The 23,642-nt window shown below is 46.7% G+C and overlaps 1 protein-coding gene across 4 annotated transcripts in view; it reads right to left on the bottom strand.

The window, feature by feature from the left end:
* The window catches only part of LOC116986177 (collagen alpha-1(XIV) chain-like), a 110,142-nt gene that overhangs the window by 56,684 nt on the left and 29,816 nt on the right, over nucleotides 1-23,642 (bottom strand). For 3 of the 4 annotated variants that reach the window (XM_033041427.1, XM_033041429.1, XM_033041426.1), the window contains 12 exons: nucleotides 22,843-23,007; nucleotides 21,497-21,658; nucleotides 19,428-19,597; nucleotides 18,084-18,213; nucleotides 16,831-16,976; nucleotides 13,837-13,966; nucleotides 8,213-8,367; nucleotides 7,298-7,427; nucleotides 7,041-7,180; nucleotides 4,624-4,756; nucleotides 3,312-3,454; nucleotides 1,237-1,363 (listed from right to left, as the gene is read on the bottom strand). In XM_033041427.1, the coding sequence (XP_032897318.1) occupies nucleotides 1,237-1,363; nucleotides 3,312-3,454; nucleotides 4,624-4,756; nucleotides 7,041-7,180; nucleotides 7,298-7,427; nucleotides 8,213-8,367; nucleotides 13,837-13,966; nucleotides 16,831-16,976; nucleotides 18,084-18,213; nucleotides 19,428-19,597; nucleotides 21,497-21,658; nucleotides 22,843-23,007 (1,731 nt within the window). The remainder of the gene's footprint in view (nucleotides 1-1,236; nucleotides 1,364-3,311; nucleotides 3,455-4,623; nucleotides 4,757-7,040; nucleotides 7,181-7,297; nucleotides 7,428-8,212; nucleotides 8,368-13,836; nucleotides 13,967-16,830; nucleotides 16,977-18,083; nucleotides 18,214-19,427; nucleotides 19,598-21,496; nucleotides 21,659-22,842; nucleotides 23,008-23,642) is intronic. The other variant, XM_033041428.1, reaches the window with a different exon arrangement.

Here is a 23,642-nt window from a genome sequence, read left to right as displayed (position 1 = left end):
ACAGAGGCTCCGCGTCTGTTAATTAGAAGGGTCTTGAACACCTTGTCTGGAGAGCATGCTGTAATTTTGACAGAGAAATTCAACAGGTGAGTCAGAGAGGGTGATGGAGTCATGCAATCATGCCCCAACTTTCGATTAGTACGGGTGTCAGGAGTTATGGGGAGAAAGCAGGAGAATAGGGTTGAGAGAAAAAGATAGATCAGCCATGATTGAATGGCGGAGTGGACTTGATGGGTCAAATGGTCGAATTCTGCTCCTAAAACCTACGAATTTATGAACCAACATGCCCCAACTACACTAGTCCTACTTGCCTGCATTTGGCCCATATCCTTCTAAACATTTCCCATCCATGTACCATGATCATCTTGATGAGTGCATAATCTTTACTGTACTAACTCTTGTACACTCTGGAATTTAGAAGAATGAGAGGGGATCTTATTTGAAACATATAAGATTATTAAGGGTTTGGACAGGCTAGAGGCAGGAAACATATTCCCGATGTTGGGGGTCCAGAACCAGGGGCCACAGTTTAAGAATAAGGGGTAAGCCATTTAGAATGGAGATGAGGAAACACTTTTTAACCATATAACCATATAACCATATAACAATTACAGCACGGAAACAGGCCATCTCGGCCCTACAAGTCCGCGCCGAACAATTTTTTTTTTTTCCCTTAGTCCCACCTGCCTGCACTCATACCATAACCCTCCATTCCCTTCTCATCCATATGCCTAGAGAGTTGTGAATCTGTGGAATTCTCTGTCTCAGAGGGCGGGGGAGGTCAATTCTCTAAATGCTTTTAAGAGAGAGCTAGATAGGGCTCTTAAAGATAGCGGAGTCAGGGAAGAAGGCAGGAACGGGGTACTGATTGTGGATGATCAGCCATGATCACAGTGAATGGCGGTGCTGACTTGAAGGGCCTATTCCTGCACCTATTGTCTATTGTCTAAAGATAGACACAAAATGCTGGAGTAACTCAGCGGGCCATGCAGCCTCTCTGGAGAGGAATGGATGACGTTTCAGGACCGAAGGGTCTCGACCCGAAACGTCACCCATTCCTACTCTCCAGAGATGCTGCTCGTCCCGCTGAGTTACTCCAGCATCTTGCGTCTACCTTCGGTTTAAACCAGCGTCTGCAGTTATCTTTCTGCACATCTTCACTGATCTCTCGTTCGTTACAAAATGACATCTAAAGTAGTGGGTAGGATTGTGCAGTTAAAGCGTTATTCTACTTACAGGTTTTGCCTCCTCCGGATATACTGGCCTCGTCACCTGAAGCGTAGACTGCAGTAATTGTTACATTGTACACCGTGTCAGAAATAAGTGGTTTTAATGTTACGCTGTTTCTCTTAACAGGTGTGGTCTGGAATACGAGAAAACATTCAAGATATGCTCGTTAGGAAACGGTTCATAACTGCCAAACCCTTTATTTGGATGTAATTAAGATGTTCCATTTAAACATAGTCACACTTTTAAAGTCTCAACAAGTGTAAAACAAACGTGACTTTATCAAATTGATTTCTGCGAAAGGTCTATAATTTGAGCTCAATGGTTCAAAATTCAAGCTAAAAACATCTAAAATAAAATTAAGATTACTGGAGAAACTCAGCGGGTGAGGCAGTATCTATGGAGCGAAGGAATAGGTGACGTTTTGGGTCGAGACCCTTCCGAAACTCACCCGCTGAGTTTCTCCAGCATTCAGTCTACCTTCGATTTTTCCAGCATCTGCAGTTCTTTCTTAAAATTAAGATTAAACCAGACTTTTTCGCCGCCCTTTGTGTGGGGAATAATACCTTGGATATGCAAAACAAAGGAACTCAGGGGAGAATACGTGTTCGGCACGGACTAGAAGGGCCGAGATGGCCTGTTTCCGTGCTGTAATTGTTATATGGTTATATAGAAACATAGAAACATAGAAATTAGGTGCAGGAGTAGGCCATTCGGCCCTTCGAGCCTGCACCGCCATTCAATATGATCATGGCTGATCATCCAACTCAGTATCCCGTACCTGCATTCTCTCCATACCCTCTGATCCCCTTAGCCACAAGGGCCACATCTAACTCCCTCTTAAATATAGCCAATGAACTGGCCTCAACTACCCTCTGTGGCAGGGAGTTCCAGAGATTCACCACTCTCTGTGTGAAAAAATTCTTCTCATCTCGGTTTTAAAGGATTTCCCCCTTATCCTTAAGCTGTGACCCCTTGTCCTGGACTTCCCCAACATCGGGAGCAATCTTCCTGCATCTAGCCTGTCCAACCCCTTAAGAATTTTGTAAGTTTCTATAAGATCCCCTCTCAATCTCCTAAATTCTAGAGAGTATAAACCAAGTCTATCCAGTCTTTCTTCATAAGACAGTCCTGACATCCCAGGAATCAGTCTGGTGAACCTTCTCTGCACTCCCTCTATGGCAATAATGTCCTTCCTCAGATTTGGAGACCAAAACTGTATGCAATACTCCAGGTGTGGTCTCACCAAGACCCTGTACAACTGCAGTAGAACCTCCCTGCTCCTGTACTCAAATCCTTTTGCTATGAAAGCTAACATACCATTGGCTTTCTTCACTGCCTGCTGCACCTGCATGCCTACTTTCAATGATTGGTGTACCATGACACCCAGGTCTCGCTGCATCTCCCCTTTTCCTAGTCGGCCACCATTTAGATAATAGTCTGCCACCATTTAGATAATAGATAATATGATTTCTCATGTGGCAATAAAGTATCTTTCATTCATTCATTCATACCAGCCACCCTTTGTCCTGCCTCTCCCCTCCACCAGTTTTATTCTCACCCCCTATGCACACACCCACTACAATCAGAAGAAGGGCCCCAACCCGAATCATCACCCATCCATGTTCTCCAGAGAAGCTTCCAGACCTGCTGAGTTACTCCAGCACTCTGTGTCTACCTTTTGTCCTTTAGTACACGGGTAGGTAGCAGCTCACTTGCACTTATTGTAAATCACAGAGTTTAGTTGAATATTATTTATACTTTTTATTTTTTTTTTTAATGTTTAGAAATACAGCACGGCAACGGGCCCACACCAATCATCGGCCATTCACACTATTTCTATGTTATCCCACCTTCATATCTACTCCTTACAGGAGCGATTTAAAGAGGGCCACTTAACCCACAAATCTGCACATCTTTGGAATACAGGGGGAAAATTGGAGCGCCAGAAGGAAATCCACACGATTACTGAGAGAACGTGCAAACTCCGCATAGACAGTAACCGAGATCAGGATCGAATCCACTGCACCCTAATATTTTAACTTCCATTAATTAAACTAAAGATTGGTATAAATATTATTTACCGTTTCACCAGCATGGTGCCCTGTAACTGACACGTAATGTACTTTGTAAAGTTGGACATTGTCGTTCAGATGATCCCAGCTCACTTGGAGGCTTGTCGGTGTCTTGGCTTCGATGACAAGGTTTACTGGAGGATTTCTGGAATCTAAAACAACATACAGCACATAAATAATAAGTGTGAAAAAAAAAAATCGACTGAAATGAAAAGCATTTTGACGTTTACCACGCGGACTGGGCTGTTCATGGTAACAACTCTTGTTCCAAAAGACACAAAGTGCGGTCCGCAAATAAATGGTCGGCATGGTGGCGCAGCGGTAGAGTTGCTGCCTTGTAGTGCTTTCAGCGCCAGGGACCCGAGTTCAATCTCGACTACGGGAGCTGTCTGTATGGAGGTTGTACGTTCTCCCCGTGACCTGCGTGGGATTTCTCCAAGATGTTCGGTTTGCTCCCACACCTCCAACGATGTACAGGTTTGTAGGTTAATTGGCTTTGGCTTTTATAAATGTAAATTATCCCTAGTGTGTGCAAGATAATGTTAGTATGCGGGGATTGCTGGTCGGCGTGGACACGGTGGGCCGAAGGAGTTGTTTCAAGGGAGAGCTAGATAGGGCTCTTAAAGATAGCGGAGTCAGGGGATATGGGGAGAAGGCAGGAACGGGAGTACTGATTGGGGATGATCAGCCATGATCACTTTGAATGGCGGTGCTGGCTTGAAGGACCGAATGGCCTATTCCTGCACCTATTGTGTATTGTCTATTGTTTCACAGAACTAAACTAGAGTTTGATCCTAACTACGGGTGCTGTCTGTACGGAGTTTGTATTTTCTCCCCATATTTCAAATAAGTGCAAATTTGTAGGTTAATTGGCGTATAAATTTGTCCCTAGTGTGTAGGATAGAACTGGTGTATGTGTGATCGCTGGTTGGCTTGAACGCAGTAGGCCGAAGGGCCCATTTCCACGCTGTATCTCTAAACTAAACTAAAAATGACCATAAAATGAATCTATACAACATATACCTTTCTGAAGTCTGAGGGAGGGTCCCAACTCGAAACCTATGGGGAGAAGGCAGGAACGGGGTACTGATTGGGGATGATCAGCCATGATCACATTGAATGGCGGTGCTGGCTCGAAGGGCCAAATGGCCTACTCCTGCACCTATTGTCTATTTTCATGGCCTCCAGAGATGCCGGCTAACCCCTTGAGTGACTCAAGCACTTTGTGTCTTTTTTTTGTTGTAACCAGCTCCTGGTCTCTCTAAAGAGTAACGCCTGCTTCAGGGTGCTGAACGCTCCCTCTCGTAATTGGACTACTTACACGTGTTATAACGCAGCACGATAGCGTGGCTTTCTGCCGTGTCGTTGTACAGAGCCGAGAGCGATACCTGATACTCTGTGTTCCTGGCCAGACCCTGCAATACCGCTGTGTTGGCGTTCCCTTGCACGTCCAGCTGTTGGCAAAACAAAACAGGAAGTTAGGTTGGCCGATCGTTTCGCCGAACACCTCCGCTCAGTCTGCAATACCTGAACTCCCGGTGGCTCAGCACTTCAACTCCCCCTCCCATTCCCAATCCGACCTCTCTGTCCTGGGTCTCCTCCATTGCCAGAGTGAGCAACACCGGAAATTGGAGGAACAGCACCTCATATTCCACCTGGGTTGCTTGCGTCCGGATGGCATAAACGTTGAATTCTCTCAGTTTTGCTAGCCCTTGCTGTCTCCTCCCCTTCCTTAACCCTCGAGCTGTCTCCTCCCATCCCCCTGCCCTCGGGCTCCTCCTCCTCCCTTTTTCCTTCCTTCCTTCTCCCCCCCACCCCCCATCAGTCTGAAGAAGGGTTTCGGCCCGAAACGTCGCCTATTTCCTTCGCTCCATAGATGCTGCTGCACCCGCTGAGTTTCTCCAGCATTTTTGTGTACCCAGGAAGTTACAACGTGCTTTTCCGCAGCGGTAGAGTTGCCGCCTCACAACGCCAGAGACCCGGGTTCACTCCTGACCACGCGTGTCCCCGTGGGTTTTCCCAGGTTCTCCGGTTTCCTCCCACACTCCCAAAAAAGACATACGGGTTTTGTAGGTCAATTGACTTGGGTAAAGATTGTAAATTGCCCCTAGTGTGTAGGATAGTGCTAGTGTAGGGGGATCGCTAGTCGGCGCTGTCTCGGTGGGACGAAGGGCCTGTTTCTGCGCTGTATATCTCTAAACTGAAAATAGGGGGGAAAAAGTTAACATATCACAATTCGTCTCTCATATCTTATTCACTGATGTTAACATCCATACTTCAGAGTGTTTAAGAAGGAGCTGCAGATGCTGGAAAATCGAAGGTAGACAAAAATGCTGGAGGAACTCAGCGGGTGCAGCAGCATCTATGGAGCGAAGGAAATAGGCAACGTTTCGGGCTGAAACCCGAAAAGGTTTCGGCCCGAAACGTTGCCTATTTCCTATAGTGGTGATTGTTCATTGGTGAATATTTCCTATAGTGGTGATTGGTGAAACGTTGCCTATTTCCTTCGCTCCATAGATGCTGCTGCACCCGCTGAGTTTCTCCAGCACTTTTGTCTACCTTCCATACATCAGAGATTCACTATAGTCTACAAAACCAGTATATGTTACCACTTTAATTGTGTTTAATTAAAATGGTAACGTAGGAAAGGTTCTTATTGAAGTCCAGAAAGGTGGACTTCCACACGAACCTTTCATGTGCCGCCATTTTAAGGGCCTGTCCCACTTTCCCCGAGTCCTCTGCCGAGTTGAAAGGACCTTGAAAATAAATTAAATCAATCAATCAATCAATCAAGATTTTTGTGATCTACGGACTCCTACTATCTTTTTACTTGTGGACATTTTTTGTCATGCTAGAAAAAAACGTCCCGCCTTACCCGATGCCCCGAGTGCCTACGGCTGGAATAACAAGCTGCTACGATATATCTACTGACTCCTACGGACCCGCTACGGACATTCTCCGAGTTGAATCAAGGGCCATTCAATGTGATACATAGATACATAGAAAATAGGTGCAGGAGTAGGCCATCAGGCCCTTCGAGCCTGCACCGCCATTCAATATGATCATGGCTGATCATCCAACTCAGTATCCCGTACCTGCCTTCTCTCCATACCCCCTGATCCCTTTAGCCACAAGGGCCACATCTAACTCCCTCTTAAATATAGCCAATGAACTGGCCTCAACTACCCTCTGTGGCAGAGAGTTCCAGAGATTCACCACTGTGAAAAATGTTTTTCTCATCTCGGTCTTAAAGGATTTCACCCTTACCCTTAAGCTGTGACCCCCTTGTCCTGGACTTCCCCAACATCGGGAACAATCTTCCTGCATCTAGCCTGTCCAGCCCCTTAAGAATTTGTGGATGATCGTAGCTGAGGGAAAGCAAGGAGGGAAGAGACAATGACTTTGGGACTTTAAACTATGTTGAGTATTTGTTATTTATTCTATGTTATGACCAAAGGCTAAACCATATTGTTTGTTTTGTTTTTGTTTTTGTCTTCTGTTTTTTTACCTTGTTTGGGATGTGTTTATTTTTGTGTGGGACTAAAGATGGAAATTAGTCACTGGCTACAATCTTGCATATTACATGCAAATGTTTTATTAATATGCACTGTCCCTAATAAAATCAAAATCAAAAAATCATCCATAAACTCGGGAGAATTTGTGAGTAACTCGGTAAGTGGGACAGGCCTTTAATTGAACAAGCAGAGCAAATTACTTAGCTAAGTTTAGAGCACAAACCTCATATAATTTTCCTCCACTAAGTGGAATCCATTTTATCTCGTACAGAGCAACATCATTAGAGGCGTGTTTCCATGTGATAGTTAGACTGGTGTTTGAAAATTCTGTCACTTGCAGATTCGAGGGCGACGGAACCTTGACTAAGAGTTAAAAACAAAATAACATTCAGGACGTTATCATTATTCAAACGCAAGTGCCTCCGTTCAAATCACCTGTAAGCAACACTGGGCAATGATGTTAGTTATGCAAAGACGCACCTGTTTCCGTGGTGACGGTAACTGGGACGGAGCTCAGGGTACCGTAAATGGAAAGGACAGAAATCACATACTTTGTCAACGAGGTCAGGTTTTGCAACAGTACGTTGGTAATGTTCCCGCCAACATCAGTCTGGAATTACAAACAAGCAGAAGTGAGTGTACGTTACGAAGATTCGATGCAGAAAACTGAACAGGTTTATTAATCTCACAACTTGGGGCAGCACCGTGGCGCAGCGGTAGAGTTGCTGCCTCACAGCGCTAGAGACGAAGGTTCGATCCTGACCTCGGGTGCTGTCTCTACGGAGTTTGCAGGTATCTTATTGAAACATATTAGATTGTTAAGGGTTTGGACACGATAGAGGCAGGAAACATGTTCCTGGTGTTGGGGGAGTCCAGAGCCAGGGGCCGCAGTTTAAGAATAAGGTGTAAGCCATTTAGAACGGAGACGAGGAAACACTTTTTCCCCACAGAGAGTTGTGAGTCTGTGGGATTCTCTGCCTCAGAGGGCAGTGGAGGCCGGTTCTCTGGATACTTTCACGAGAGAGCTAGATAGGGCTCTTAAAGATGGCGGAGTCAGGGGATATGGGGAGAAGGCAGGAACGGGGTACTGATTGGGGATGATCAGCCATGATCAGATTGAATAGCGGTGCTGGCTCGAAGGACCGAATGGCCTACTCCTGCACCTATTCTCATAAGCAATAAGAGTACAATTAAGCCGTTTGGCCCATCAAGTCTACTCCGCCATTCAAACATTGGCTGATCGATCTATCTCTTCCTCCCAACCCCATTCTCCTGCCTTCTCCCCATGACCTCTGATAACCGTACTCATCAAGAATCAAGGGAGTGTATCGAGCTTTATTTCATTTGAATTATGTGCAAGGAACATCTCGTTCAGAAGTTCAGCCTGAATCTCACCTGCTTGGGGTCATTGCCACTGGCTGACACGTACACGATACGATGTCCATTCACTTTCCACGATGATCTCTCCCAGCTCACCTTGACGCTGCTGTGATGGACGTCCGTCACGTGCACCCCTCGTGGAGGGTCCAGCGACACTAGAAATAAAAAGCCTTTGGCTTCGGTAAAACTGTAAATTGTCCCGACTGTGTAGGATAGTGTTAGTGTGTGTACAGGATAGTGTTAGTGTGTGTCGGATAGTGCTAGTGTGTGTACAGGATAGTGCTAGTGTGTGTACAGGATAGTGCTAGTGTGTGTACAGGATAGTGTTGGTGTGTGTAGGATAGTGCTAGTGTGTGTACAGGATAGTGCTAGTGTGTGTACAGGATAGTGCTAGTGTGTGTACAGGATAGTGCTAGTGTGTATACAGGATAGTGCTAGTGTGTATACAGGATAGTGCTAGTGTGTATACAGGATAGTGCTAGTGTGTATACAGGATAGTGCTAGTGTGTATACAGGATAGTGCTAGTGTGTGTAGGATAGTGCTAGTGTGTGTACAGGATAGTGCTAGTGTGTGTACAGGATAGTGTTAGTGTGTGTACAGGATAGTGTTAGTGTGTGTAGGATAGTGCTAGTGTGTGTACAGGATAGTGCTAGTGTGTGTACAGGATAGTGCTAGTGTGTGTACAGGATAGTGCTAGTGTGTGTACAGGATAGTGCTAGTGTGTATACAGGATAGTGCTAGTGTGTATACAGGATAGTGCTAGTGTGTGTAGGATAGTGCTGGTGTGTGTAGGATAGTGCTAGTGTGTGTACAGGATAGTGCTAGTGTGTGTACAGGATAGTGCTAGTGTGTGTACAGGATAGTGCTAGTGTGTATACAGGATAGTGCTAGTGTGTATACAGGATAGTGCTAGTGTGTATACAGGATAGTGCTAGTGTGTATACAGGATAGTGCTAGTGTGTATACAGGATAGTGCTAGTGTGTGTACAGGATCGTGCTAGTGTGTGTACAGGATCGTGCTAGTGTGTGTACATGATAGTGCTAGTGTGTGTACAGGATAGTGCTAGTGTGTATACAGGATAGTGCTAGTGTGTATACAGGATAGTGCTAGTGTGTATACAGGATAGTGCTAGTGTGTATACAGGATAGTGCTAGTGTGTATACAGGATAGTGCTAGTGTGTGTACATGATAGTGCTAGTGTGTATACAGGATAGTGCTAGTGTGTATACAGGATAGTGCTAGTGTGTATACAGGATAGTGTTAGTGTGTGTACAGGATCGTGCTAGTGTGTGTACATGATAGTGCTAGTGTGTGTAGGATAGTGCTAGTGTGTGTACAGGATAGTGTTAGTGTGTGTACAGGATAGTGCTAGTGTGTGTACAGGATCGTGCTAGTGTGTATACAGGATAGTGCTAGTGTGTGTAGGATAGTGCTAGTGTGTGTACAGGATAGTGCTAGTGTGTGTAGGATAGTGCTAGTGTGTGTAGGATAGTGCTAGTGTGTGTAGGATAGTGTTAGTGTGTGTACATGATAGTGGTGGTGTGTGTAAGATGGTGTTACTGTGTGTAGGATAGTGCTAGTGTGTACAGGATAGTGCTAGTGTGTGTAGGATAGTGCTAGTGTGTGTAGGATAGTGCTAGTGTGTGTAGGATAGTGCTAGTGTGTGTAGGATAGTGCTAGTGTGTGTAGGATAGTGCTAGTGTGTGTAGGATAGTGCTAGTGTGTGTAGGATAGTGCTAGTGTGTGTAGGATAGTGTTAGTGCGAACAGGATAGTGCTAATGTGTGTAGGATAGTGCTAGTGTGTGTACAGGATAGTGCTAGTGTGTGTACAGGATAGTGCTAGTGTGTGTAGGATAGTGCTAGTGTGTGTACAGGATAGTGCTAGTGTGTGTACAGGATAGTGCTAGTGTGTGTAGGATAGTGCTAGTGTGTGTAGGATAGTGCTAGTGTGTGTAGGATAGTGCTAGTGTGTGTAGGATAGTGCTAGTGTGTGTAGGATAGTGCTAGTGTGTGTAGGATAGTGTTAGTGCGAACAGGATAGTGCTAGTGTGTGTAGGATAGTGCTGGTACATGGGGTGATCGCTGGTCAACAGGGACACGGTGGGCCGAAGGGCCTGTTCCCTCTCTGTATCTCTTCAAGTTCTTAATGAAACTCAGTGACTTCATTAAGGTGAAGGGGGAAATGATTTAATAGGAATCTGAGGAGTAACCTTTTCACACAAAGGGTGGTGGGCGAATGGAACGAGCTGCCAGAGGAGGTAATTGAGGCAGGGAATATTGCAACATTTAAGAAGCAGTTAGTCAGGTACGTTGATAGGACAGGTTTGGAGGGATATGGGCCAAATGCGGGCAGGTGGGACTAGTGTAGCTGGGACATGTTGGCCCGTGTGGGCAAGTTGGGACAAAGGGCCTGTTTCCACGTTGTATGACATATGATTGTAAGTGAGTGGGATCTCATTAAACGTGGCAAGAATGGCTGGCAGGAAAATGAAGGGCCAAATGAAGGGTGGCTCGGTGGCGCAGCAGTAGAGCTACTGCCTTACAGAGCCAGAGACCCGGGTTCGATCCTGACTACCGATACTGTAATACGGAGTTTGTACGTTCCCCCGTGACCTGCGTGAGTTTTCTCCAAGATCTTCGGTTTCCTCCCACACTCCAAAGACGTACAGGTTTGTACGTTAATTGGCCTGGTGTAAATGTGTTAGCATAATATTGTCCCTAGTGTGTGTAGGGTGGTGCTAATGTGTGGGGATCGCTGGTCGATGTGGACTCGGTGGGACGAATGGCCCTGTATCTCCACGCTGTATCTCTAAACTGAACTGAACTAAATATAAATAGACAATAGGTGCAGGAGTAGGCCACTCGGCCCTTCGAGCCAGCACCGCCATTCAATGTGATCGTGGCTGATCATCCCCAATCAGTACCCCGTTCCTGCCTTCTCCCCACATCCCCCGAATCCGCTATCTTTAAGAGCCCTATCAAGCTCTCTCTTGAAAGCATCCAGAGAACCGGCCTCCTCCGCCCTCTGAGACAAAGAATTCCACAGACTCACAACTCTGTGTGAAAAAGTGTTTCCTTGTCTCCGTTCTAAATGGCTTACTCCTTAATCTTAAACTGTGGCCCTTGGTTCTGGACTACCCCCCCCCCCCCAACATCGGGAACATGTTTCCTGCCTCTAGCGTGTCCAAACCCTTAATAATCTTATATGTTTCAATAAGACCCCCCCCACCCCCCCCCCCTCATCCTTCTAAACTCTGGAGTATACAAGCCCAGCCGCTCCATTCTCTCAGCACATGACAGTCCCGCCATCCCGGGAAGAGTCCCTCAGGCCGAGAAGTAAGGGAGCGCACCTGGACTCAGCGGTGGGTCCAGTGAACGATGGGTTCAGAGGCCACACACACACACTGACATCAGACCTCCAGCACGCTGTGTGCATCTGCACTGTTCTGTGGATGGCAGTCAGACAACAGACCGTCCGTCACAGCTTGCTGGCAAGCAGTCCGCATAAACCAGCCAGCTGTGTACATGTTGTATAAAATATGCCATGGGTCAGGAATTCATCGCGACAATACACTTATCCGAAGTGAAATACTGCAGTGCTTCCAACTCTGGCCCTGGGAGAGCGCAAAATTTGTAGCCTCAGGTCAAAGGAACCTAATCAATAGAAACCTAAATGCTTCCATCGAGCAGTTGCTTATATTAGGAAATTAATCTGCCAATTTTCCAATGATCGCACTAGAATTCTCAACTCCAAAAAAAATATACAGCACCATCATCATTTATAGATGGAATTGCTGAGTATGCGGACAGCATCAATACCAGCAATCCAGCCATTAGGCTGCCTTCTTTATGCTCCATTATAGGTAGAGTTTCACTATGTAGTGATTGAAATATTGTTCTTAGGCTGCATGTCGTGGCACAGCTATTCTCGAACCGAAAGGGGACGATTAGGTCCTTCCACTATCAATCGCGGAGCGCTGCTAACTGCCCGGCTCCAGGTGAAGGAGACCATCTTCCTTCCACACACAACAATCTTCTGGCACAATGAGCTGCTGGATTTAGTGTCATCATAAGGAATAGGAGTAGGAATTAGGCCATTCGGCCCATCAAGTCTACTCCGCCACTCAATCATGGCTGATCTGTCTCTCCCTCCTAACCCTATTCTCCCGCCTTCTCCCCATAACCCCTGACATCTGTACAAATCAAGAATCCCTCTCCATGCCTTAAAAATAACTTGGCCTCCACAGCCTTCTGTGGCAAAGAATTCCACAGATTCGCCATCCTCTGTCTAAAGAAATTCCTCCTCATTTTCCTAAAGGAACATCCTTTAATTCTGAGGTTATGACCTCTGATCCTAGACTCTCCCACTTGTGGAAACATCCTCTCCACATTCTCCCGCCTTTCCACTCGTCACTTTAATTTCATGTTTCATGGGTTTTGTGGGGTTTTTTTGCGACTGTTGGCAAATTAATTTCCCTCCTGGGATAAATAAAGTTCTATCGTATTGTATCGTAACCCCCGACACCTGTACTCATCAGGAATCTATCCATCTCTGCCTTAAAAAATATTCACTGACTTGGCAAAGAATCCCACAGATTCACCACCTTCTGACTAAAGAACGCAAATTCCACAGCTGTGTTCGACACAAAATGCTGGAGTAACTCAGCGGGACAGGCAGCATCTGTGGAGAGAAGGAATGGGGGAAGCCTCAAGTCGAGACCCTTCTGTCGTCTTTCCAATTCCTCTGCTTTTTCAGTAGACAGTTTTTCCAGAGTAAATTAACTCTGTTTATTGTACAATCCACTGTCCCCATGCAGTCTCCCACTGACTGGAAGGCATTACATTTGTGGGAGGCATGGCAGCAGAGTTGCTGCCTCACAGCGCCAGGGACCCGGGTTCGATCCTGGCAACGGGTGCTGTCTATACGTTCTCCCCGTGACCTGCGTGGGATTTCTCCGGGATCTCCAGTTTCCTCCCACACTCCAAAGACGTGCAGGCCAGTTGGTTAATTGGCTTCGGTAGGAATTGTAAATTGTCCCTAGTGTGTGTAGGATAGTGTTAGTGTGCGGGGATCGCTGGTCGGCGCGGACTCGGTGGGCCAAAGGGCCTGTTTCCGCGCTGTATCTCTAAACTAAACTAATCAATCACATAATTAAAGAGCAAATACAAGGTTTAATTTACAGATACAGGGTGGGAACAGGCCCTTCGGCCCAACGGGTCCGGGCCGACCAGCGATCCCCGCACATTAACACTATCCTACACCCACTAGGGACATTTTTCACATTTATACCAAGCCAATTAACCTACAAACCTGCACGTCGTTGGAATGTGGGAGGAAAGCGAAGATCTCAGAGAAGACCCACGCAGGTCACGGGGAGAACGTACAAACTCCGTACAGACAGCACCCGTAATCGGGATCGAACCCGTAAGGCAGCAACTCTAACGCTGCGCCACCGTGACTGCCCGGAACCAATCCCTCTGCGCGAGTCACTTCTGCCCCAGAATGGTCCAGAAACCTGAAGCCCTGCCCCTTACACCAACTGCTCAGACACACATTCACGTGACCCATCGTTCTGTTCCTACCCTCACCAGCACACGGCACGGGAAGTCATCCGGATTTACGTGACCAGACTTACGTGTTGCCTGCTGCGCCGTTACTGGTTCACTCGTTTCATCTCCGTATAAAGCGTACGCCGTCACAATATACTCGGCGTGCGGAGATAGTCCTTCGATCTCAATGTCCGTGTACTGAGCATCAACCTTGACCTGGTATCACAGAAATGTTGTGTAAGTATTTGTAAACTGTGCTAACTACTCACCACAGAAGGTTGATAAAAATGCTGGAGAAACTCAGCGGGTGAGGCAGCATCTATGGAGCGAAGGAATAGGTGACGTTTCGGGTCGAGACCCTTCTTCAGACCGATGTGGGGGTGGGGGGGGGGGGGGGCGGGAAGAAAGGAAGAGGTGGAGGCAGTGGGCTGTGGGAGAGCTGGGAAGGGGAGGGGAAAGAGGGAGAAAGCAAGGACTACCTGAAATTGGGATTATTTGAGAATAATTACTCACCATCATCACCAGTCACAGGGGCTTCAGTAAAATTAGACCACATTTTCATTTTAAATCGATACTTTCATAGAGAAAAGTCCACTGATCTTACACAAACTTATCTTTAAGTTCAGTTTAGAAATGTCAGGTGCACCGAGGTACAGTGAAAAGATTTTGTTTGCGAGTTAACAAGTCAAAGAAAAAAATTATACAAGAATACAATCCTATCACAAGGTTTAAAAAAAAAAATTGGACAGATACATGGTAGGCTAGGTTTCGTGGGATATGGGCCTACCACAGCAGTTGGGACTAGTGTACATGGGGCATGTTGGGCGGTGTGGACAAGTTGGCTCAAAGGGCCCGTTTCCATGCTGTATAACTTGGGTTCAATCCTCACTAGAGGTGCTGTCTGTATGGAGGTTGTACGTTATCCCTGTGACCACGTGGGTTTTCTCCAGGTGCTCTGGTTTCATCCCACACTCCAGAGACATACAGGTTTGTAGGTTAATTTGGTTTGATACATAGATACATAGATACATAGAAAATAGGTGCAGGAGTAGGCCATTCGGCCCTTCGAGCCTGCACCGCCATTCAATATGATCATGGCTGATCATCCAACTCAGTATCCCGTACCTGCCTTCTCTCCATACCCCCTGATCCCTTTAGCCACAAGGGCCACATCTAACTCCCTCTTAAATATAGCCAATGAACTGGCCTCAACTACCCTCTGTGGCAGAGAGTTCCAGAGATTCACCACTCTGTGTGAAAATTTTTCTTCTCATCTCGGTCCTAAAGGATTTCCCCCTTATCCTTAAGCTGTGACCCCTTGTCCTGGACTTCCCCAACATCGGGAACAATCTTCCTGCATCTAGCCTGTCCAACCCCATAAGAATTTTGTACGTTTCTATAAGATCCCCTCTCAATCTCCTAAATTCTAGCGAGTATAAGCCAAGTCTATCCAGTCTTTCTTCATATGAAAGTCCTGACATCCCAGGAATCAGTCTGGTGAACCTTCTCTGCACACCCTCTATGGCTATAATGTCCTTCCTCAGATTTGGAGACCAAAACTGTACGCAATACTCCAGGTGTGGTCTCACCAAGTACAACTGCAGTAGAACCTCCCTGCTCCTATACTCAAATCCTTTTGCTATGAAAGCTAACATACCATTCGCTTTCTTCACTGCCTGCTGCACCTGCATGCCCACTTTCAATGACTGGTGTACCATGACACCCAGGTCTCGCTGCATCTCCCCTTTTCCTAATCGGCCACCATTTAGATAATAGTCTGCTTTCCTGTTTTTGCCACCAAAGTGGATAACCTCACATTTATCCACATTATACTGCATCTGCCAAACATTTGCCCACTCACCCAGCCTATCCAAGTCACCTTGCAGATAAACGTTGTACGTTGTAGGATAGTGAGCGCGTATGGAGTGATTGCTGGTCGGAGCGGACTCTGACTGCTGCATCTTTAAAGTCTAAAGTAAAGACTCTATGACTCCATGACAATCAAGTCATGCAGAGTGCAACGGTAAATGATAAAGGCCCCATCATTTAGTGCAAGATAAAGTCTTATTGAAGATAATTCATCTGAAGTTAATTGGTCTGAAGGAGGGTCTTGACTCAAAATGTCACCCATTCCTTCTCCCCAGAGATGCTGCCTGTCCCACTGAGTTACTCCAGCATTTTGTGTCTATCTTCGGTGTAAACCAGCACCTGCAGTTCCTTCCTACAAAGTTAGTTCAAAGGTCTCCAATGAGGTAGATGGGAGGTCAGGATCGCACTCTGCACAACCTCATATTTAATCCAAAATATTAAACAGAATTTTTAATGATACAAAAACAGAACATGAAAACAATGACAGTAAGACTGGTGGGAGAGGGGATGGGGGAGAGGGAAAGCAAGGGCAATTTGAATCTAGAGAAGTCAATGTTCATAACGCTGGGGTGTAAACTACCCAAGCAAAATATGAGGTGCTGTTCTTCCAATTTGCGCTGGGCCTCACTCTGACAATTAAGGAGGCCCAGGACAGAAAGGTCAGATTGGGAATGGGAGGGGGAGTTGAAGTACTGAGCCACAGGGAGATCAGGTAGGTAAGGCGGACTGAGTGGAGTCGTTCTGCGAAACGATCGCCGAGCCTGCGCTTGGTCTCACCGATGTAGAGAAGTTGACACCTGGAACAGCGGATACAATAGATAAGGTTGGAGGAGGTGCAAGTGAACCTCTGCCTCACCTGAAAAGACTGTCGGGGTCCTTGGACAGAGTCGAGGGGGGGAGGTAAAGGGACAGGTGTTGCATCTCCTGCGGTCGCAGGGGAAAGTACCTGGGGGGGTGGGGTGGTTTGGGTGGGAACGGACGAGTTGACCAGGGAGTTGTGGAGGGAACGGTCTCTGCGGAAAGCTGAAAGGGGTGGAGATGGGAAGATGTGGCCAGTAGTGGGATCCCGTTGGAGGTGGCTAAAATGTCAGAGGATTACGTGTTGTAGGCGATGGCTGATGGGGTGGAAGGCGAGGACAATTCTTCGATTTAAACCAGCACCTGCAGGTCTTTCCTACACATGAAAACATTGACCCTGTGTGGAAGATTACCTCCTTTCCATCGTCCACTTCATCACTCGAAACCTGCTCGTAAAGGATCAAATAATGGCTGGCATCATCTTGCGGCTCCCAACTAACTCTCATGCTGTTGTGAGTGACATCGTAGATCAGAAGATTATTCAGTGATGGGAAAGATGCTAAAAATGAAGATTTTTTAAATTAAAACCACTCAGATTAACATTAAATGATGTAAATGTTGCTATTGTGCGGCACAGTTGCTGCCTCTAGGGCCCGTCTCAATTGAGCTATTTTTAGGCGACTGTCATAGTTGTAGCAGGTCACCGAAAAACCAGCGACTGGTCCCCCCCTTCGACATAAAATTGGAAATAGAATCATTACATTAACAACAAAGAAAAACAAAGTCAGCACCAGCGACAACCTACGTTAACCTGGCGACAACTACGACAGCACCTACGTCAGGAGAAGTCAAGCTACGCTCGACTGTCTCCGAAAACTTTTCAACGTGTTGAAAATCCAGCGGCGACCAAAAAGACTCTTTGGGCGACTGAGGAGACGACTCACGATCATACAGGTGACACCCCGACGACCATGTGGCGACAGCCTAGTCACCTGTAGCCGTCTAAAAAAATAGTCTAAGTGGGACAGGCCCTTTACAGTGCCAGAGACCAGAGTTCGATCCTGACTACGGGTGATGTCTGTACAGAGTCTGTACGTTCTCACGTGAGTTCCAGTTTGTGTTTTCCCCGGGAGCTCCAGTTTCTGTAAATTGGCTTCTGTGAATGTCCCTACAGTGTAGGATAGAACCAGTGCCTGTGGTGATTGTTGGTCAGTACGGACTAGGTGGACCGAAGGGCCTGTTTCCACGCTGCATGATGAATGAGCGTTTAGTTCAGTTTAGTTTAGTTTAGAGATACAGCGCGGAAACAGACCCTTCGGCCCACCCCGAACAGCGATCCCCGCACATTAACACTATCCTACTACACCTGCCAGGGACAATTTTTACATTTACCAAGCCAATTAGCCTACAAACCTGTACGTCTTTGAAGTGTGGGAGGAAAGCCGCGCGGGTCACGGGGAGAACGTACAAACTCCGTACAGACAGCACCCGTAGTCGGGATCGAACCCTGGTCTCCGGCGCTGTAAGGCAGCAACTCTACCGCTGCGAACATCGTGACCAGTGTAATAGGCAGAATTTGTCCCACCATATAGTACACCATCTTATTCACAATGGGAATAATATTTAAGATTAGAACCCTTTACTATAAGGTGGTTTGGTAACGTACATGTCGTTTCGATGCCTCGAAGACCTTCACCATCAAAACCTTCATAGACGGGGAACACTGCGATTTGATATTCAGTAAGGGAGTGTAGATTCTCTAGGTTTACAGAGGACTCCGTTCCATCCACAATCACCTGTAAAATAACAGCAGCATCACCCAAAGTAAAATAACTCTAATATTACCAATCTAACATCTATGTCAATATGGTTCCAAGTTTTCAAATTTATCTAATGATCCCTCAAGAGAGGTCATTGTGAAAGGCTGGTCTTCGGTGGGTTTGGTCGGCATGGACTTGGTGGGCTGAAGAGCCTGTTTCCACACCCCTATCTCGAAACCAAACGAAACAAACTTATTATATGGAATAATATGCTGGAGTAACTCAGCAGGACCGGCAGCATCTCTGGAGAGAGGGAATGGGTGACGTTTCGGATCGAGACCCTTCTACCTTCGATTTAAACCAGCATCTGCAAGTCTTTCCTACACATGTGGAATAATGTGTTAGTCATGATAACACAGACATACCATTCATTGCTTTGCAATTTTTATTATCTTACATCACAAATAAAAGTGGTTTGTTTTTTCGAGTTATTCTGATCAATAAATGTAAATGGCATTTTTGTTGAAATCTTCAATTAAAACCATATTTTCGATTTCAACATCTATTTCTTTGACCTTGAATTAACCCTGGCTTGCAGCAACTGAAATAGGAAACTAGATTTTGTCGTTTCATCTGAATAGTGAGCAAAATTGTTCATAAGGTCATAGGTGATAGAAGCAGAGTTAGGCCATTCGGCCCATCAAGTGTACTCCGCCCTTCTCCACAGATCTATCTATCTCTCTCGACACCACTCTCCTGCCTTCTCCCCAGAACCCCTGACACCCGTACTTATCAAGAACCTATCAATCTCCATCTCAAAAAACATCCATTGACTTGGCCTCCACAGCCATCTGTGGCAATGAATTCCACAAATTCACCACCCTCTGGCTAAAGAAATTCCTCCTCATCTCTTTTCTAAAGGTACGTCCTTTTATTCTGAAGCTATGATTTCTGGTCCTAGACTTTCCCACCAGTGGAAACATCCTCTCCACATCCACTCGATCCAAGCCTTTCACCATTCGGTAAGTTTCAATGATGTCCTGCCACCCCCCCCCACATCCCCTTCATCCTTCTAAACTCCAGTGAGTATAGGCCCAGAGCTGTCAAACGCTCATCATACGTTAACCCAGTCATCCCCAGGATCATTCTCGGAAACTCTTCCTCTGGACCCTCTCCAACGCCAGCACATCCTTCCTCAGATCTGGGGCCCAAAACTGCTCACAATTCTCCAACTGCGTTCATCATGGTACCTCTTCTGGATTTTCTCCGGTGGTTGGGTAATACATCACACGGTATTTGTTAGCTTTTTTGGGGCTGTGCGTCCAGCTAACTCGGAAACTCCTGGCCGTTATATCAGATGTCACCAGATTTGTTGGGGTTGAATATAAGATGGCGCCATTGTCAGCCTTGCGATGTCCACCTGGCAATAGAGATAAAAAACTAGATAAGTAAGGTTTGTATTGCTTTCTCTGCCATACCACTCCCCCTCTTGCTGGACATATACAGGAAGAGATGTATCAACAGAGCCATCTCCATCATCAAAGACCCCTACCACCCATCGCATCACATATTCTCCATCCTGCCATCTGGGAAGAGGTACAGGAGCATTAGCTGCAAAACCAGCAGGATGCTCCTCAGCTTCTTCCCGCAGGCTATAAGACTGTTAAACGGACTTTGCCCCCTGCCAAAGTATCGCGCACCAACCACCAACCTGGACAGAGCCACTGTCGTGCCGCTGCCGATCGGAACGCCTGTTGATGTTTAGTTGAGAGTAGTGTTAAACTTGTTCATGATATATGTATTTTTATTTCTATTTATTTTTTACTGCACACTGAATGGACACTGGTTTGAGTAACGTTTTTTTGTTTCCTCTGGGTATGCGAGTACTCAGGAAAATAACAATAAAGATATACAATACAATACAATACAATAAGACTATAAGACACAAGGGCCTGTCCCACTTGGCAACTTTTTTTTCGGCAACTGCCGACGTCATTGACTGACGTATCAGGGTCACCGAAAGATTTCGAACATTTCAAAATCCAGCGGCGACAAAAATAATGTTGCAACACTTGAGGAGACACCGCGCCGCTATACGTTGTCACGCCGCATCACCACCATGTCACACCGCAACTTTTTCGGTGACCTGACACGTCAGTCAATGATGCCGACAGTCTAAAAAAAAAAAAAAAATCACCAGGCCCTATAGCAGCAGAATTAGGCCATTCGGCCCAACAAGTCTATTTTTCCCCCTCAACCCCATTCTCTCTGAGGGTAGACACAAAATGCTGGAGTAACTCAGCGGGACAGGCAGCATCTCTGGATAGAAGGAATGGGTGACGTTTCGGGTCAACAACCTTCTTCACCCATTCCTTCTCTCCAGAGATGCTGCCTGTCCTGCTGAGTTACTCCAGCATTGTGTCTACCTTCGATTTAAACCAGTATCTGCAGTTCTTTCCTACTCTCTCAGAGGGTGGTGGTGGGGTGGGGACATGGAACATGCAGCTAGATGAGGCACGGCGCGGCAAGATGGCGCACCAGTAGAGCCGTTGCTTCAGAGCGCCAGAGACCCGGGTTCGATCCTGACTGCGGCCGCTGTTTGTACGGAGTTTGCACGCTCTCCCCGTGACTGCGTGGCTTTTCCCCGGGTGCTCCGGTTTCCTCCCACACTCCAATGACGTACAGGCTCGTAGGCTAATTGGCTTTGGTAAAGATTGTACATTGACCCACGAAAGTAGAATAGCGCTAGTGGACGGGGATCGCTGGTCAGCGCGGCTCAGTGGGCCGAAGGGCCCGTCTCCGCGCTGCGTCTCTAAACTACACTAAACAAAAGTTTAGACAAGACAGACACAAAATGCTGGAGTAACTCAGAGGCAGCTTCTCCGGAGCGAAGGAATGGGTGACGTTTCGGGTCAAGGCCCTTCTTTGGGTCAGGGTACGTGGATAGGAAAGGTTTAGAAGGATCTGGGCCAAACATGGGCAAGTAGGACTGGTGTAATGGACAAGTTGGGCAATACTCAGCATGGACAAGTTGGGCCAAAGGGCCTCATTTCCTGCTGTATGACTCATCTGGGATTCATAGGAAGTGCCTCTTTACTAAAAAATAGCAGGGTGATATTTGAAAGACACCATTGTGGGCTTTGACGCACATGAAGCAGCTGCATTTGATTTAGGATCGAGATTTGAATAATAAGGTCAAACCCAATTCTCTATACTCAGTCCAAAGACACGTTTCCAGAAGGCAGTCAGTCCATCAACAACATGGCATAGCAATGGATCGCATTGAATGTTAAGAAAGACAAGGAAGTTGAACGAGTACTTTTCACTTTGTTTGCCCTTGCCATCATCTGCCCACAAAGGATCTTTGAGAGTTTATCACTGAGAGAGTCGAGAAGATCGAATCCAAGGACGTTGTACATGTGGAGGTCAAGGGGATCGGATGCAATTTGTTTCAGCTCGGCCTCATCCGCATTCTTTACACCTAAAACGCAATAAAAACAGCCCCGTCAGGCATAGACACTGTGCTGTGTGAAGGAGTTCGACGCTCAGGGAAAACTAGCCTACTACCACACAGTAAATTGGACATATAACCTCCACCAATGTAAAGCACTTAGGCCAACGAGAGTTGATTTTTAAATGTGCTATATAAATAAAAGTGACTTGATTTGACTTGACTTGACATTCATTCACGCATTTAATTCCAAGCCACGAGTCTCGTGAGTTCGAGGAAGTGATAAGTTGAAACAGTAGTTAAAATAAGTTCTTTAAAGTCTGTGGTAGACAAAAAAGTAGGAGAAACTCAGCGGGTGAGGCAGCATCTATGGAGCGAAGGAAATAGGCGACGTTTCGGGTCTGGACCCGAAACGTCGCCTATTTCCTTCGCCCCATAGATGCTGCCTCACCTGCTGAGCTTCTCCAGCTTTTTTGTCCACCTTCGATTTTCCAGCATCTGCAATTCCTTCTTAAATACTTAACGTCATAGGTTTGCATGCGTGCTCAAGTAACTCAAATGTTAATAAAGATTAAGTTATAAAAGACCAAAGATAGACACAAATTGATGGAGTAACTCAGTGGGCCAGGCAGCGTCTCTGGAGAGAAGGAATAGGTGAGGTTTTCAGGCCAGTCTGCACAATGGTTCCAACCTGAAACGTCACCTATTCTTTTCCTCCAGAAATGCTGCCTGAACCGTTGGGTTACTCCAGCATTTTGTGCCTATCTTCAGTATGAACCAGCCTCTGCAGTCCCTTCCTACACGTTAAGTTGTGCGAAAACTTGGTTGAGAGTCTTTTGCTGCAAGCATCAGTAGATACCTTGTAGAGAGGTAATAGAGCTAACATGGTTATTCAGCTTTTCGGAACATCCATCAGTGGAATCCATCAGATCGTAGACCATCAGTGAAGTTCACCGGTTATGGGAGCAGAATGAGGCCAATCGGCCCATCGAGCTCCATACTTTGCAGAATTCTTATAGAGAGTCAGAGGGGAAACAGCGCAGTCACAGGTGCTGGATGTTCCACTGGGGGTGGGAGATTGTAACCTTCACGTGGTCCGCCCTGTTTTGACTAATGCAATCAACCCGGTGTGCACAATCAAATAGAACAAGTTGTCCTACAACTTTAGGCTGTGCACGCCATACGCAAGAAGAAGAGGAAGATGTTCCACTCACCAATGGCAAATATCTCCACACCCGCGTTCTTCAGGCTTTGAGCCGACGAGTTGACGTCGTCCTGGGACTTGCCGTCGGTGAGGAGGATCAGGAACTTTGCTGCGTCCGGTCGGGCCCCCGCCGATGGTTTGAGGGCGTTTCTGTAAATGTGGTCCAGGGCTAGAGCTAAGGGAACACAAACGGTGAAATCCATCATCAGAGTATCTACCCATAACCCCAGCCTCTACACTTCGCTGACGGCGGTGGTTCAATGGCTCAACAAAGAGGGTCCCGGCAGGGGGCCGAGAACAAAGGGTTATAATGAGAACTTTTCTAACTTTGTCGTACTTTGGGCATTCATTGTATGGAGCAAAAAATAAATTTAACTCGATCTAGGTTCATTTGACAATCAAATATTATTGAGTCATTGAATCATTGATTCCTTTATTACCATGTGCACCAGGAAATTCTTTATTTCACCAGGTTTTGGCGGCATTACCCAGTCCCAGCCGCCGTTGGCCATAAAGTTCCGTTGCTGCCGTCCCGCGGCCCGTCCTCCCATTCCCCAGCCCGGGCACCTTCAGCCTTCGTGCCCCGGAGACCCCTCCCACAGCCGACCTTGAAGCCAATGAACCGACGAAAGTGGAAGTCTTTGGAATGTGGGAGGAAACTCTCACCTCCACGGAGATGCGTCGTATCTCCGTGCCCACTGCGGCCTAACATCGTGGAGATGGCGGCCTTTCCTGGAGGCCGACCCAAGCCGTGAGACTTTAACATCACGAAGCTTGCGACCCCTTCGCCGGGGATCGGAGCTCCAGCCA

Source organism: Amblyraja radiata, chromosome 23 (assembly GCF_010909765.2).
Source record: "Amblyraja radiata isolate CabotCenter1 chromosome 23, sAmbRad1.1.pri, whole genome shotgun sequence".
In the NCBI taxonomy this organism is placed as follows: domain Eukaryota; kingdom Metazoa; phylum Chordata; class Chondrichthyes; order Rajiformes; family Rajidae; genus Amblyraja; species Amblyraja radiata.
This window is presented reverse-complemented; position numbering and strand designations above follow the sequence as displayed.